Source organism: Mus caroli, chromosome 11 (assembly GCF_900094665.2).
Source record: "Mus caroli chromosome 11, CAROLI_EIJ_v1.1, whole genome shotgun sequence".
Lineage (NCBI taxonomy): Eukaryota > Metazoa > Chordata > Mammalia > Rodentia > Muridae > Mus > Mus caroli.
In genome coordinates this window covers 89964875-89981011 of record NC_034580.1, presented here as the reverse complement: position 1 = coordinate 89981011, position 16137 = coordinate 89964875, and the positions used below count along the sequence as shown (strand labels likewise).

The 16137-nt window shown below is 49.8% G+C and overlaps 1 protein-coding gene across 1 annotated transcript in view; it reads left to right on the top strand.

Moving 5' to 3' along the window:
* The first annotated feature begins 14737 nt into the window (after positions 1-14737).
* Positions 14738-16137, top strand: part of Wfikkn2 (WAP, follistatin/kazal, immunoglobulin, kunitz and netrin domain containing 2) — a 7117-nt gene continuing 5717 nt past the window's right edge. Inside the window, exon 1 of the mRNA XM_021178131.2 lies at positions 14738-15110. Coding sequence (XP_021033790.1) covers positions 14916-15110 — 195 coding nt within the window. The 5' untranslated portion in view covers positions 14738-14915. The remainder of the gene's footprint in view (positions 15111-16137) is intronic.

Here is a 16137-nt window from a genome sequence, read left to right as displayed (position 1 = left end):
TGTCCCTTTACAGCAATAAAACCCTAACTAAGACACCATGTCTGGCTTTTGAATAAGCTGGAAGGCAGTCCCAGTCTCTATAGCAGGCAGATGTATGCTTGGACATCTAGTACAAACAACGATGGTATTGCAGATCTGGAAACACCTGATGTACCTTTGTGTTTCCCAAACCCATGGTGAAGCTTCCTATTGCTACAGAAGTGAGACACTGGCAGGCACGGGGCGGGGCTCGTAGGCACGGGGCGGAGCTTGCAGGCACGGGGCGGGGCTCGCAGCCACTGCTCATTACGGGTGAGATTATTCAGGATCTGGACTTTGGTGCTAATCAGGTGGCTTCTTTAAAATCTCCCAGGGGAAAAATGGAGTCCTGATCCAGCTAGGGAGGTTCTGCAGAGCTGAAGAGCCTGGAATCTTCATCTGAAGCACATCTGTCTGTGTAGTCAGGGAACTTCCCTGTTATCCAGCTGCAGATGCCTGCGTTAATCTGGTTTATCATCTACCGAGTTACCTTGTGAATCTCTACCTTGCTGCAACGCTTCCCTCCTCAGTCATCCTGGCATATATACATTTTTTTTTTTTTTTTTTTTTTGGAGAGAGGAAGACTTAGTGAGAAGACAGCCAGTGAGTGCCAAGATAGCTCAGAATTCCAAAGAGATTAAAAAATAAAAATGGCAGTCTGGGTGTGGTGGCACACACTTTTAACCTCAGCATTGGGGAGGCAAAGGCAGTCTGTGAGTTCAAGGCCAGCTTGGTCCAGGAGAGCCAGGGCTAATACAAAGAGAAATACTATCTCAAAAATAAAATAAAATAAAAATAGCAAACTTGAACGGGAATCCCATTTAAGTCTCAGAACTGCTTCTCATTAGTCTGTTATGGAAATGCATATGCAGATTATATTCAGATTAGAGGGCTGCCACGTGACTTCAGTGTTGAGCTGTGGAATGGCTCATGAGAAAGCTGAGAAGAAAACACAGGGAAGGCGACAACATTGTGTTTGGATGTCTCAGGATCTGCACATGTGACTTTAAAGGCAGTGGCTCGGTATGCTAGCCAAATACAAGACTCGTCTGGGATCTTGCCAGGTCTGCCATACCTGGCCAATACTCTAGGGCCCTGATTTAATTGGAGGGGTCAGGGCACTCAGGTGCTGGGTTTTTTTGTTTGTTTGTTTGTTTGTTTTGTTTTGTTTTGTTTTTGTAAATGTTTGTTTTTTGCTTGCTTTTTTTTTTTTAAATAGCTTTGCCTATTGATTCTAACATACAGCAAATGCTGTCTGGAGCTTCTGCTTGTGAGGGGAGGTCAGGAGGAGCAAGAAAGGAAGGACTCTGTCTTTATGTACCCAGGGACAAGGTCAGGGTGGCAGAAAAGTAGTCAGGAAAGGAGAACACACACACACACACACACACACACACACACACCTCTGAAGGTGGTAGGTGGTAGGGATGTATGATCTCCTGTGTCTTTAGCAGATGCTTGTACACAGAGGTGGAGCGGTGTGGGAGGCTGCTCCGTTAAGGAGCATGAGATGTGTTTTGGGACTTGGGAGCCTGAGGCTTGGAAGGCAAGGAGGGGCAAGGCTCTGGGTGGCGGCAGAGTATAGGTGGCAGGAAGTGTTTTAGGGATTTGGAGTGGGAAAGGCTACAGTGTATCCAAATGCTAGCAGAACTGATTCATATGAGAGGCGGTGGAGGGGCTAGAAAGCCTGATCAATTGTCCGAAGTTCCTAGGAGGAAGAGAAGGGGAGGGCTGGATCCACCCATTCTGTGCAGTGTTGGGCTTCTGTAGGAAAGCAGCGTAGGGGGCGGGAGGGTGCCAAGAGCATTCCTCCACATACAGGGGTCTCTAAACAGCTTCAAGGACACCTGGCCTCAGCACACTTGCTAGGTTTCCTTTTCTTTCTCCTCTCTTCCTCCACGTGGTGGCAGATGTGGAGCTGCCAGCCTGATGAGGGTTTGCTCTTGAGGGCCCAGCTACCCTGACTCCTGAATCATGTTCCCCAGTGATGTCCCATGAATTAGCCAGCGCTTGCCCCACAGCTTGGACCCCGTGTTAGTGATGATTCTCCTGAGGAGTAGAACTAACCGGATGAATATAATCAAATGATATATAATTTATGAGAGTGGCTTATCGTCTGTGGTCCAACTATTTCAATAACGGCTGTCTCCCAACAGAAGATCTAAGATCTAAGAATACACTAGTTGTTTGGTCCATGAGGTGGGATGTCTCAGCTGGTCTTCAGTATATGCTGCAATCCAAAAGAAGTAAGCTGAAGGAATGAACTCACTAGGGAGAGTGAGGGCAAGCAGACAAAGAGCAAAAGCTTCCTTCTTGGGCTGGTGAGATGGCTCAGCGGTTAAGAGCACCGACTGCTCTTCCAAAGGTCCCGAGTTCAAATCCCAGCAACCACATGGTGGCTCACAACAATCTATAACAAGATCTGACTCCCTCTTCTAGAGTATCTGAAGACAGCTACAGTGTACTTACACATAGTAAATAAATAAATCTTAAAAAAAAAAAAAACTTCCTTCTTCCATTCTCTTTATACAGAAGGCCACCAGAAGAGTGTGGCCCATATTTAAGATGGGTCTGCAAACCTCACATGACCAAAACTTAGGGTAGGTCTTCCTACTTCAAATGATCCAATCAAAAAGAAATAAAAATCCCTTAGAAGTGTACCCAGCAGTTTGGGTTTTAGTTAATTCCAGATGTAGTCAAGTTCACAACAGAGACTAGCCATTGCAGGTCCTAAAAGATAGCCAGGAGGCTACAGTCTGGCCTCAATCTCCTGTCCCCAGCCTTATGCCTGTGAGGTTTGACCTTACTAGAAGGTAGACTCCAGATCCCATGTGATTGAGAACTGGCCACTCTGCCTCATGCAAGTCCCTCAGGTCTTGAGTTTTGACATTTCCTCCTTGGAAATCTAAAGAAGGGAGAGCACTGTTAGTCATCGAGCTGAGCACTGAGTCACCCATGCCTGACACCACAACTTCGGTAGGACTTGCCCTCTGAGCCTCATGTGTTGGGAGGCCACACTCGGCTGGTAGGCAGCATCAGGACCACTGCTCCTGGTGGAAGCCTCTATGGGTATGCAGGGAGGTGGACTCCTCCCTTGCCCAGCAGTTGGATGCCATCCTTCCTGTTCAGTTCGAGCTAGAAGCGAAGCTGAAGACAGTCACTGGTTCTCATGTTTGTGGTCAGCCAGCTGCAAGCCAGAGCAGTGACTGGGTCTATTGCTTCCCAGCTTGTGTAGAGGGCCTCTTCCCTTTGAATCTCCATCTCCTAACGCCCTCACAAGACAGATTTCAAAGTGAAAAGGTAAATGAAGGTAAGCCAGGGCCTCCTTCCTCATGATGGGGTCTGTTTGGGTCAATCTAAGTCTTGTTTCCTTTCCAGCAAACATGGTCACCTTGCAGTTTCTCCAATGTTGTGTGCCACCAGCGCCCCCTTTCACACACAGTTCTCTGATGTCTCCGTGGTAACAGCGCTTCCTCCAAATGCCTCCCACAGCTTCTGCCCTAAGTTGAAAGCAGGACTCCACTTGCCAATGTTTTTTCTTTGTTTTCTTTTTTTTTTTAATTTATTTTTTTATTAGGTATTTTCCTCGTTTACATTTTCAATGCTATCCCAAAAGTCCCCCATACCCACCCACCCCCAATCCCCTACCCACCCACTCCCCCTTTTTGGCCCTGGGGTTCCCCTGTACTGGGGCATATAAAGTTTGCAAGTCCAATGGGCCTCTCTTTGCAGTGATGGCCGACTAGGCCATCTTTTGATACATATGCAGCTAGAGACAAGAGCTCCGGGGTACTGGTTAGTTCATATTGTTGTTCCACCTATAGGGTTGCAGTTCCCTTTAGCTCCTTGGGTAATTTCTCTAGCTCCTCCATTGGGGGCCGTGTGATCCATCCAATAGCTGACTGTGATCATCCACTTCTAATATTTGCTAGGCCCCGTTCTTTGTTTTCTGAACTGTTTGTTGTTCAAAATCTACTCCAGCCATGCTACCACCATTCCTAGGTTGAGAAATAGTCAGGGACGGGAACAGCGACTGCTGTCAAGAGCCTTCTGGAGTCTGCCATCCACATGTGGCTCTGCTGAGTATCTGTAAACCAGGCACCTTCCAGTGTGTCTGCCTGACATCTGCTCAGTGCCAGGCAGGGCAAAGCAACTCAAACTTATGTGCAGAGCAAACAACTGACTGCTTAACCCTCCCTACAAGCAAGACATTTGGACCAAGAGTGGGGTTTAACATTCTGCTGATGGTACAGACCATCAAGCCTGCTCCTAACCCCTATGACAAGCATAGGCGAAAGCACCAGCTTCAAACACATCTTCAAGTACTCTCTCTTGCAGGGGATGCTGTCAGCTCCTGACTCTGGATGAGGCCCCAGGCTGACTGGTTGGACCGGCCTTCACACCCTCCTTTCCCCTGTTCTGGCTGTTCTTTCTTTTTAACCAACTATGCCCAAAGACAGTGACTCTCTTGGGATCCTGTGAAGGAGAGATTTGCTGGGGCAGGGTAGTTGTGGGTAGGGGTTCTTCTGGGTTGTTCTTTTGTGGAAGATCTGAGGGGAAAAAATATCCTCTCTTGTGGTATTACAATGCTCTGCTGAGGCTTTCTGAGTGGCTGGCTGGGCCTTCTTCGTGCCAAGGTAGTCTAAGGATGGGGGGATTCTCACAAAGTATAGGCTTTCTCAAAGGAGCCTTCTAAGAGGGGCAAACACAAATGCTGATCTTTTTTTTTTAAATGTTCAGCATCCTTTTTTTTTTAATTTATTCATTTATTCATTATATGTAAGTACACTGTAGCTGTCTTCAGACGCACCAGAAGAGGGCGCCAGACCTCATTACGGATGGTTGTGAGCCACCATGTGGTTGCTGGGATTTGAACTCAGGACCTTCGGAAGAGCAGTCAGTGCTCTTACCCGCTGAGCCATCTCCCCAGCCCACAAATGCTGATCTTTAAGGCTTGACTTGGAAGTTGTATTCTAGCACATTCTATCGTCAAAGTCAACGACAGCCCGACTTAATGGAAAGACAAATATCTCTATCTTATCTCTCTGTGGAAAGAGTAGCAAGGGATTCACAACCATCATGTTGAGCCTGACTTGGTTGAACCAGAAGTGAGAGCGAGCCATGGACTCACATCCTGAAGGCCTTTCTCTTGGGAACATTGCCAGACCGGTGTCTAACCTGCCACTACAGGCTAGACATGCTAATTTGAGGCTAGACTGCATGGTTGGAAGACTCCTGGATAAAATGAAGCTTGCCATGCTTTTCTCCCGGTGGTACCTGCACGCGCCGTGAAACAACTCGCTCTAGAAGGTCATGGAGGTGGTGAACACCTGCTGAGAGTGCCCTTGTCACCTCAAGCTAACTTCAGGAAAGGTTGTGCACTGATATCCTCCACCATGCCTTAAATTTGCTTCCTGTCTTTGCATGTCATCGCCAGGGTCTTGGAGTGAGGGTAGCAATTTTATGACTACAAGGAGAAGGTTTATAGACTCACAGAAGAGAGAGGAAAAGCCCTGGTGTTGTTTGGCTGCTGGGCCAGCACTACGCTGAGGCGGGAGGTCCTGAGTGGGTAAGAGAGGAAACACAGGCAAAGGAGCGCATGGATACATTCATGTCTTCCTCCTCTGGACTGTGGGTGTGATGTAAATAGAATTTTGAAGTTCCTGGCTTGAGTTCCCTTCCATGATGGACCATAACTTGAAATTGCAAGCTCCCCTTAAGTTCCTTCCTTCCTTCCTTAAAAAAACAAAAAACAAAAAAACAAACAAAAAAAACCCAAGCTGGGCATGGTGACACACGCCTTTAATCCCAGCACTTGGGAGGCAGAGGCAGGCAGATTTCTGAGTTCGAGGCCAGCCTGGTCTACAAACCTGTCTCCAAAAAAACAAAAACAAAAAACAAACAAACAAACACACACACACAAAAACAAAAACAAACAAAAACCCACAGGTTTTCACTGTGTGGCCCTGGCTGTCCTGGAACTCACTCTGTTGACCAGGTTGGCCTCAAAGTAAGAGATCTGCCTGCCTCTGCTTCCCTGTGCTGGGATGATAGGCATGTGCCACCACCGCCTGTGGTGGTTTTTCTCAGGGTGCTTTATCACAGCAACAGAAACGAAGCTAAGCTGGGATCCTGAGAGATGCTGACCTTTCTCTCCTTCTGTGACTTCTTTTTTTTTTAAATCCTTCTAATGCTGTCTTTTGCAGGGCAGGAAAAAAATTCATTGTTAATTTTCCTCCACAGATCAAGCTTTGGGTCTTATATCTAAAATCGTATTGCCAAATGCAAGAGCATTTTAGCTTCCTCTTAGATTAGATTACAGAAATTGAATAGCTTTATGTTTTACACTTAGCTCTTTGACACGTTTTTAATTAAGTTTTGGGAGAAGTATAGTGCTTGTTTGGTATGGGTTCTCTTATCTCTTTCTTTACTCTGCATGCTGATATGTCCAATTGAGCAGGCACTGTCTGTTGACAAGGCAATCTAGTCTTTGTTCGGTCGGTTTTGTTCCTTTGAAAAAGATCAACCAGCTGCTTTGGTCCGGGTCTATTTTTGGGCCCTCCATTCTAGTCCATTGGTCTGTTTAGTCTTCACCAAGACTGTACTGTCTTGGCCACTGTAGCATCATCTTAAGACTTAAAGTTAACTAACATCAGCCAGCCAGGCTTACCCTCCAGGGTTCTGTTTTAGGGTGAGCTTTCCCCTTTCATGTCAACTTCAGAGCCACTTTGTTGGTGTCACAAATGGTTTCCTAGGGCTTTGTTGACCTGATAGGTTACGTCGAGAAGTGCTGCTTAGACAACCATCTTCCCACTTATGTTAGTGTTGCCTTTTTAGCTTTTCTTTGCTTTCTTTCCACACCATTTGTAGCTTCTTTTGAATCATGTTTCTGTTTTTATTTTATTTTCTATATTATGAGTGCTTTGCCTTCACATATATCTGTGAGCCGTGTGTGCGCCTGGTACCTAAGAGGCCAGAAGAGGGCATTAGATCCCCTGGAACTGGAATTACAGATGGTTGGGAGCCACCAGGTAGGTGCTGGGAGTCAAACCTGGGGCTTCTGGGAGAGCAGTCAGTGATCTTAACCACAGAGACATCGTTCCAGTCCCCAGTTTTATAGTTTCTTGTGTGTAGATACTGAGTCTACTGTTGATGTTTATAGCTGATAGAATAGTCCATTTTTGTTGCTCTAACAAAATATCTGAAATTTGGTACTTTACAAAAATAAAAAATAAAAGGCTTATTGATTTCATATTTTTAGGGGCTGGAAGTATAAAGTCGGGCTGTCTTGTCTGTTCAACCTCCAATGAGGGCCTCCTTGACTACACATGGCGGCAGGTAGCATCGCGGTGGGAATAGGTGCAAGAGAGGGAAAGTGCAGGGTGATACATGAAGACAAAGATGTGAAGGCTTGCTCTAAGGTTGTTCTGTGGGATAAGCATCAATTGTTTCCAAGTGTGAAGCCCCTAATGGCCTCCATACTCGACAGGATCCATCTACTAAAGAGTCCCCCACTTCTCATCATTGTCCCGCTAGGACCAGGTCTCCTATACACAACCTCTGGGTACAAACCACACCAAACCATAGCACCTAAGGGTCTTGCCCGCCTCTTTCTTTCTTTCTTTCTTTCTTTCTTTCTTTCTTTCTTTCTTTCTTTCTTTCTTTCTTTCTTTCTTTCTTTCTTTCTTTCTTCCTTCCTTCCTTCCTTCCTTCCTTCCTTCCTTCCTTCCTTCCTTCCTTCCCCTCCCTCCCTCCCTCCCTCCCTCCCTCCCTCTCTCTCTCTCTCTCTCTCTCTCTCTCTCTCTTTCTTTCTTTCTTTCTTTCTTTCTTTCTTTCCCTTCCTTTCTTCCTTCCTCCCTCCCCCCTCTCTCTCTTTCTTTCTATCCTTCTTTCTTTCTCTTTCTCTCTTTCTCTCTCTCATTCTTTTTAAAGATTTATTTAGTTATTTTATATGAGTACACTATAACTGTCCTCAGACACACCAGAAGAGGGTATGGAGTCCCATCACAGATAGTTGTGAGCTACCATGTGGTCGCTGGGAATTGAACTCAGGACCTCTGGAAGAGCAGTCAGTGCTCCTAACCGTTGAGCCATCTCTTTAGCACCCTTCCTCTTTATTTCCTTCCTTCATCCTCCCCCCTCACCCCATTCCTTCTTTCCTTCCTACCCACCTCTCTGTTTTTACAGAGACAGGGTCTCATGTAGTCCCAGCTTGTGTCTTGAATTGCCGTGTAGCTGAGGGTGAGATTGAGCTTCTGAGCCTCCAGTTATCACCTCCCAGGTGCTGGGATTGGAGGGATACACCACCATGTGTTTGTCATGTTTGCATGTGTCATGGTGTGTAAGTGTGGAAGCCCGTGCTGTGGTGTATATCTCTATTAGGGTTTCATTGCTGTGAAGAAACACCCTGACCACAGCAACTCCTATAAAGGCAAACATTTAACTGGGGCTGAGCTTCCAGTTTCAGAGGTTTAGTCCACTATCATCATGGTGGGAAGCATGGCAGCATGCAGTCAGACATGGCGCTAGAAGAGCCAAGAGTTCTATATCTTGATTCACAGGCAGAAGGGAGAGGTGTGTGTTCCGAGGGGAGGGGGAAACACAGAGCAAGAGTGAGTCAAACCTAGCTGGGCATAGTGGTGCAAACCCAGCACTCAAAGAGCTGAGGCAGAATAGTCACAAGTTCCAGGCCAGCCTGGACTACCTAGAGAGACCCTGTCTTGGATGATGGCAAAGAGCCAACCAGGTAAGTATAGCAGACTTGGAGTAGAGAGGAGGCTAGGGAAACTGGGTCTAGGGTCTTTGACTGTCTGGGAGAGACTAGGGTCACAATCTAGCAACATCTTCCTCGTCTCCAAGCCAGAAGACTGCAAGAGTTCACGTCCCTTCCTGACATCATCTGCAGCAGACTGGAGTTTGAGGACTTCTGTGAGCAAGCACAGTTTGTCCCCCTCTGTGAAATTTCAAGTTCAAGGTGAAGCCGACTCAGACATTCGAGAAAACACACAGACTCCAGCTGCACAAGAGGGAAGAGGAGAGGGAGGGCTTGATGGGACAGAAGTGTGCGTCAAAGACATAGAGCTGGCCTTGGCAGAAGCAGAAGCATAAAGACATAATGACAAAGGTGCCTGGCTGGAGGTAGCAATGGAGCCATCTGAAAATGAGGACCTCGTTATTATTTTGTTGTTTCAGAAGGGTAGCTGAGACTTGGTTTGGAGTTTGTGCTCCTTCTATTATTAATGAAGTTATGGCTCCTCACTGAATGGAAATAAAAGCAGAGAGAATATAAACCTGTCAGAAAAGAGAATACGCTCCAGAAAAAAACAATTTGCTGAGGAGAAACTGGAGGGACTGAGAAGGGGTGGGTCCCGCTGTGCCATTTAACTGTCACCAGAAAGGGCCCTTGACCAGTGCCAGACAGGCGTGTTTGTTTTGTGTGCTGCCCTGACAGTGTGCCATATACTTCTGGTTTAAGACACTGCACCTGCTTCATCTCACAGTTATAAAGGCCAGAGAGCCAAAATCAAAATGTCCTCAGGTGCTTGCTCCCCTAAAGCTCTGGGTGACAACTCTTTGCCTCTCCAACACTTGGCTGTGTTTTCTGCCATCGGGTGCCGTTTCCTTCCAGACAATCCAGCATGATCTCATCTCAAGATCCTTAGCACCTGCAGAGACCTTTTCCCCAAATATGGTTCCATTCCCAGGTTCTGAGGTTGGGACATTTGAGAGTCACCCTTCAACCCAGCTCCACCAAGCAGGTAACCTTGTAAGCTGTTCTTCAGTTTGGTTTTGCTTCATTATTTATAAACTGTACTGGGAATCTCTGGTCAAGAAGTAGCTTTTATGTCCTCCGGGGGTTATAGGAGAGCTTCCTTTCTGGTATGGCTTCGGAGATGGGTCAGAAAGCTGCTGTCTCGGAGATGAGAGTCCTTGCCAGAGAACAAGGTGCAAGGCTGGAGTGAAGAGCTGGGGAGACTCAAGTGGCGGCTCTGCTGCTCAGGCGGGTTAGGGAGGGTTAGGGAAAGAGCCGTAATGTTACTTAGACTGACTGCTTTTGCCTTCATCCTGAACCCGCAGGAACCTTTGTTAATCCAGAATCGCGTGCAATAGCAGTCGATGGTCCCACCCCCTCCACACCAGGTCCACACATGCAGGTGCACATCAGCAGGGCACATTGATGACAAGATGCATTTCAGGGGTGCAGATGGCTTTAGAGAACATGAACCACTTTGCTGGGCAGTATGGAGTGTCAGGGAGCCCCCCACCCCCAGCCTCAGGAAATCTCAAGAAACAAGGAGCAAGAACAAGGCAGGAGTGGGAATCATAGGCCATGATGGTCTAGAGGAGCTTTTAAAAAATGGGTGGGGGACCCTAAATGGGAGGGAGGCCAGGCTCCTCGTGCAGTGTTCCTCCTGGCTCCCGAGGCGTGGGAAAGCTAGAACTTGATTTCCTCAGGCAGAGCAGAGTCAGGAGCAGACACCTTCGGGCCTGCTTGCCCATGTTTGTTTTGGCTGAGGGCTTCACGGGCCTTTTTTGAAGCTGGTTCCATCAGTGCAAATCTGGAGGAATCAGGACACGGATCACAGAGGAGCTGAAGGGGCCTCAGATGGGGAACTGGAGGTGGTCCTCCCTTGAAAGATGGTGAATGAATCGCCGCTCCAGCCCAAGAACCAGAGAGGGCCAGGATCTGAGCTAAAACCCTCCAGGACATGCAAGTTCTCAAAGCCACTCAGCCCTTCGTGCCTGGGGTATGCTTCAGTGCTGGAGGACACACACTGATCTTTCCAGTGTCCAGGAGCTCGGGACAACAACCCTAGGCATCCCTAGACTGTGCCCCACCCCTCTCAAGCCTGTAATTCCTGATCTTGATTCAGTGCCAACCCCCTACCACTGTCAGCTAGACTCGGACACTCCCAGGCCCTGTTCCACACAGATGCTGGTGGGTCACGTGTCCCCCAGCTGAAGGCCTCCCCCATCCACCTCCACCATCTGCTGAGGCCCCATAATTATTCCAAGGCTCTGTGCAGCCTCACTTGGAGGGAAGAGCTCGTGTAGCCTTGTAATGTAAGCCAGGCCTGAGGCGGCTCGGGCAGGGGGTCCCCAGCTGGGTAATGAGTCTTTCGCTGAGGTGGCCTAAGTCGGGTCTATCTGAGCACCTCATGGAGGACAGCATCTTCTCTGTATCGCCATTTCTGCTCCCCAAATCCTTCCAAACACAGGGTCAGAGGGCTGCCTTGGACTGGTTTCCCACGTGGGAGAGTGCGGACACCCTACGTAGGGCCTTGTGGTGGAGAAGAATGGGGCTGCTGGTCTGTCTTTGCTGGGGTTGTCTTTCTAAAGGAGTGGGGTAGCTCCCCACCCCCACTCCTCCTAAACCTGCTGAGTTGCCCTCATCTCCCCTTCCTGGAGCCTGGGCCCCACAAAGGGGTGGGGGTGGGGGCTTGGCTGGGGAGCCCAGAGCTGTGGGCCAGGCCTCATTGTGCCGGGTCTAGGGAGCTGCCTTCTTTACTTTTGCAGACTGCTAGTCAGTCTCAGTCCCCACCCAATGTCATCAAGCCCAAGCCCAGCCCTCTTTGCTACCCCTCAGTAAGGTGAGGATCATCTCCCCCAAACCCCATATTCTCTGGGCTTCTCATCATCATTTGGCATGTTTGTTTTCTGGTGTAAACTGTGAAGATGCCGTTGCGGATTTCTGTGTGTGCCAAACCTGGCACCTAGTAGGAGCTTTAAGAGCCAGTTGAGGAGAGAAATGAGCTAGGGAAAGAGGGACCAGACGTGATGAGAGGTAAGAGACTTGGCTTGTGTATGAGTATTGTGTCTGTGAGGCTTCCCTGGGTGTTTGGGTGGCCTGTAGTGGTGTGTGCTGTTGCTGAGTTGTGGAGTGGGGCTGACTAATTTGGGTAATAGGGTCAGCTGTGTTGTCCTGTCAAGACCCTGCTGGCTCAGGAAGATCAGGGTGAACCCGAGATCAAGGACCACTGTCAGAGAGATGGTGGCCTCCTGGCAGCAGGGCCTTTGAGCAGCTCCTAAGGCAACGGAGGAGGAGTGTGAAGGGCACTGTGCTATGGCTCTTCTAGCGTAGACCAGTGCCCAGGGCTCCCTCTCTGGCTCTCACACTCAGTGGTGGAGAAACGAAGCTGGACCCCATGTCCTTGGGAAAGAGTCAACGACAGCTGGGAGACATCCAGCGGCCAGGCCTCTGCCCAGCAGCTTAGCCCGACATCCATTCCCAGTGAGGAACTTGGTGCAGGGTGGGACTGGGTGTGAGTGGGGTTGGGTCACAGAAAGGTCTGGGTTGGTGGGAACTTCAGAATAACCTTAGAAACAAGCTTCAGGGCAGAGGTAGAGAAGGGAGGTCTCCGTGGGGTTTGGGGGGGGGGAGCTTGCCAGACTTCATAGTACAGAAAGTGCAAGTGTGGCTCACAGCAGGGGAGGCTTGGGTCTTGTTCTCCAGTCTGTGGGGCTACTTGACAGGCCCAGCCTAACTTTCCTGCTCAGCTTCCATTCCTGTAACTCCTGGGACTAGAAGGAGGGTCACCATTGAAAATTGGGTGGAAGGCTTTTCCCACCAACCCTGAAAATGGGGAGTAGGGACCAGAATCTCTCATGGCCTCAGCAGACCCCTCAGACACCCAGCATCTTCCCTGCAGATGCTTGTCCTGGCCATAATGTCTTGTGACACTTTATCTAAGTGCTGCCTGGAAACCTGTCACTGACTGTTTCCTTCTGGGGCATCAAGGGAAGCCCACCGAGCAAGCCATGGGCAGGGCAGGGCTGTGTAGAGGGGCTCCTGCTTCGAGCAGCAAGAACACAGCTTATGAAATTACAGGGAATTCAAAGCAGCCGGCATCGCCTGCTGTCTGGTTTCATTACTGGAAATGGCCTCCTCTGAGGGAGGTTTGTTCTGATAACTTAGCAGATCAAGATCTGACACCCTTCATTAGCACTTTGACATTGATGGAGAAGACCAATCCTAGAAGCAGGCAATGGGAAGGAATTGGCTCAGAGGGAGAAAAGCCAGCACCTCCCCATGCTAGGAAGAGGAAGAGTCTACAGGAGATGCTCTTGCAGGTGATTTTTAGTCTTCTTGGATGGGGAGTCAGGGTTATCAGGAGAGCAGCTGAACCCCTCTCCCCTTTCAGCCACTTCCCTGTCTTCTACCCACTGTGGCTCAGTCTACCCTCCAATCCTTGTAGGCTTATCCTTAAAAAGGCACCTTAAAAAGGCACCTCTTTCAAGAGTTCCTTTTCTCATCACCCTAAGCATCTAATGACGAAATCAGACACCCTCAATCTACTGGGATAGAAAGTGCTTCTAACCTCCTGGCTACTTACAGGTCTCTTCCCAGGCCTCCCACGAGTACAACCCCTGACTTACAAAAACTTCCTAACCATTCTGTAAAAACAAAACAAAACAAAACCGACTTAGGCTGTACCTTGATAGCTGTTCTGGCGGACGGATGGGGGAGGGGTGGCTTCAAAAGGCCCTGCCCACACCCAGCAAGCTGCTGCCCTTGCCTCCTATGTTAACGGAGCTGTGTGACACAGGGTGAGTTGCTTGGCTTCACTGTGCATCCATCCTTTGCTTAAGTCCAAACTGGAGGTACAGCTTGCTGTGAGGATTAAACGGAATGATGCATTAGGGGGTTGGGAGCGTGTAAGGATTATGATATGATTGGTGGTTCTGAGGACCCTAGGCAAATTGCTTGTGTTCTTCCACCGGAAGCCTTTCACTCCGTGTGGCAGGAGGAGGTAGAACCACGTGTCCATAGCGTGCCTAACACCCAAGGGCTCACCAAGCAGGGGCCACCGTGGCTACTGGCGAGGGCAGCTCGGCGCTGGTGTAGTGGAGTCCTGGGATACTGTAGCTGCACCAGGTTCTTGGACTCCTCCACAAGTGTGTAGAGACAGGAATGAGGAACGTGATCCGTCCCAGCAGCCCCCGGGGGAGCCAGACCATATCTGGTATCTGGTATGTTTCTCTGGAATGATTTTGGGGGAATTCACCAAAGTTGGAACTTAAGACATGGACTGCCGGTAACCCCCGAAACACAGGGATGTGGCGCTGCCCGTGTGCATACCCCCCACAAGGGGACTTGGTGCCCGGGGTGGGAGTCAGCTTACACAGCACAGCGCCGGCTGCCTGGGCCCGCCCTTGAATGGCCGTGAACTTGTTTTTCCACGTCATTTGCTCTCAAATGTACTATCAGAGCTGGGCGACGCTAACACAGCGGCTCAGGTCCTTCCTCGTAACAAGCGATTGTGTGTTCTTTAGAGGTGGCTGAAGGGGAGGAGGGGGGCCTGGCCTCAAGGAGGTGGGGAAAGGGAAACAAACCTGCCTCACAGTGAGCGTGCGTGTCCTGGGGCCAGCTCCCCCCAAAGCACATGCCATTTCTGTCCCTGGAAGGGGTTAAAGGCCTCCTGGAGTCAAAAACAAGCAGGTGTCCCACCGTGCCAGAGACCGCTGCCTAAACTGCTTCCAGCTTTCCCCCCTTCTGCAATACGTCTGTGATCAGCCACGGGACAGAGGCGCCAGCAGCCTGCCTCTGACAGGCATCGGGTTAGCTCGCTCCCACTCGGGTGGTGCGCCCAGGATATAAATCCAGGCTCGAGCCCCTGCTGTGTTCCTCTCCCTACGCACCCGGGGTGGGGGGTGGGGTGGGGGGGGAACAGAGTTTCCTTCCAAAGACCTTTCTTTTATCTGAAGCCTCACAGCCCAGCAGGCTGCACTTGGTGGAGCCAGTCACAGCAGCTGAAGCCAGCAAGCAGGCTCAGCAAGGAGAGGCTCACTTGCTAGGGTGAGAAGGGCAGGTGTTGCCAGCCCTGGAGAAGAAGGCCCCCGGTGGGCATCAGCTCTTGGTGTCATTACAGGGGAACCCTCTGGCCACTGTAGAAGGCACCATGTGGGTCCCAGGGTATCATCGGTTCTGGTTCCACTGGGGGCTGCTGTTGCTGCTGCTCCTCGAGGCTCCCCTTCGAGGCCTAGCACTGCCACCCATCCGATACTCCCATGCGGGCATCTGCCCCAACGACATGAACCCCAACCTCTGGGTGGATGCCCAGAGCACCTGCAAGCGAGAGTGTGAAACAGACCAGGTGAGTGAGATTCCTGAAGCCTAAGATGGACCACTTGAGTGGGTTGGTGATGGTATGGGAGCTATGGTGGAGGGGGGTGGGGACGAACAACGACTCAGGAGTGACTCCGGGAACATACAGGGACACAGACGCTGCCAACCTAGAGACAAACAGGGCTTGAGTCTGCCTATCACAGCTGAGGCCTAGAAGAAGAGGGTGTAGTATTCAAATCCATCTCTGAGTACTCTCCTCTTTGTGTTTGTCGAGGGCTGCTGTGGGCTAGCACGGTACAAGGCACGCAGCATGGGATAACATGGCAGCATAGTGGATGTTCAGCTGCCTACTCACAGGTAGAGGATGGATGCTCACACAGAGTGATGCCAGAGCCGGGGAAGGACAGGTTGGCTTGGAAATATATCTGTTTGACACATTGTTGCAATTAGTTTCACCAGGCTTCTAGGCTCTTCCTCAGGTTTGAACTCAGCCATACAGTAATGAGACTACTGGGCAGACTGAGCAGGAGCCAATCTGTACACGCAGTCTAAGTCTCCTGGGAGGGAAATGAACTGACTTATCACCTCTCTGGATCTTCAGTATTCCCACATGCTCCTCCCTCGTGGATGCTGCTGTAGTCAAGAGCCACCTCCAGACAGTTCTTCCCTGGCTGCCAGATGGGTTCTTCTAAGAGCCATCCTTGTTCACTCCTGCCCATTGGTTTATCATAGTACTCGTGCCTGATCTAGGTGTGGCCACTACCAGGCTGGCCATCTCTGAGGATAGCTCAGAGTCTCCCAGGGCTCTGGGTGTGGGTTAGGCATCACTAACAAACATGGGAGAGCCTGGTGCTTCTAGAAGTAGCTGGTCACATTGAGAAAGCATGAGGCTTCCCATAGAGAGAATGGATGCTGCCTCACATTCTCTGGGGACCATTCTCAAGCCTCTTAAGACAGATGCTTCAGTGGTGCACAGTGGTAGGATGCTGCAGTGGTACACAGTGGTAGGATGCTCTAGTGGTACACAGTGATAGGATGCTCTAGTGGTACACAGT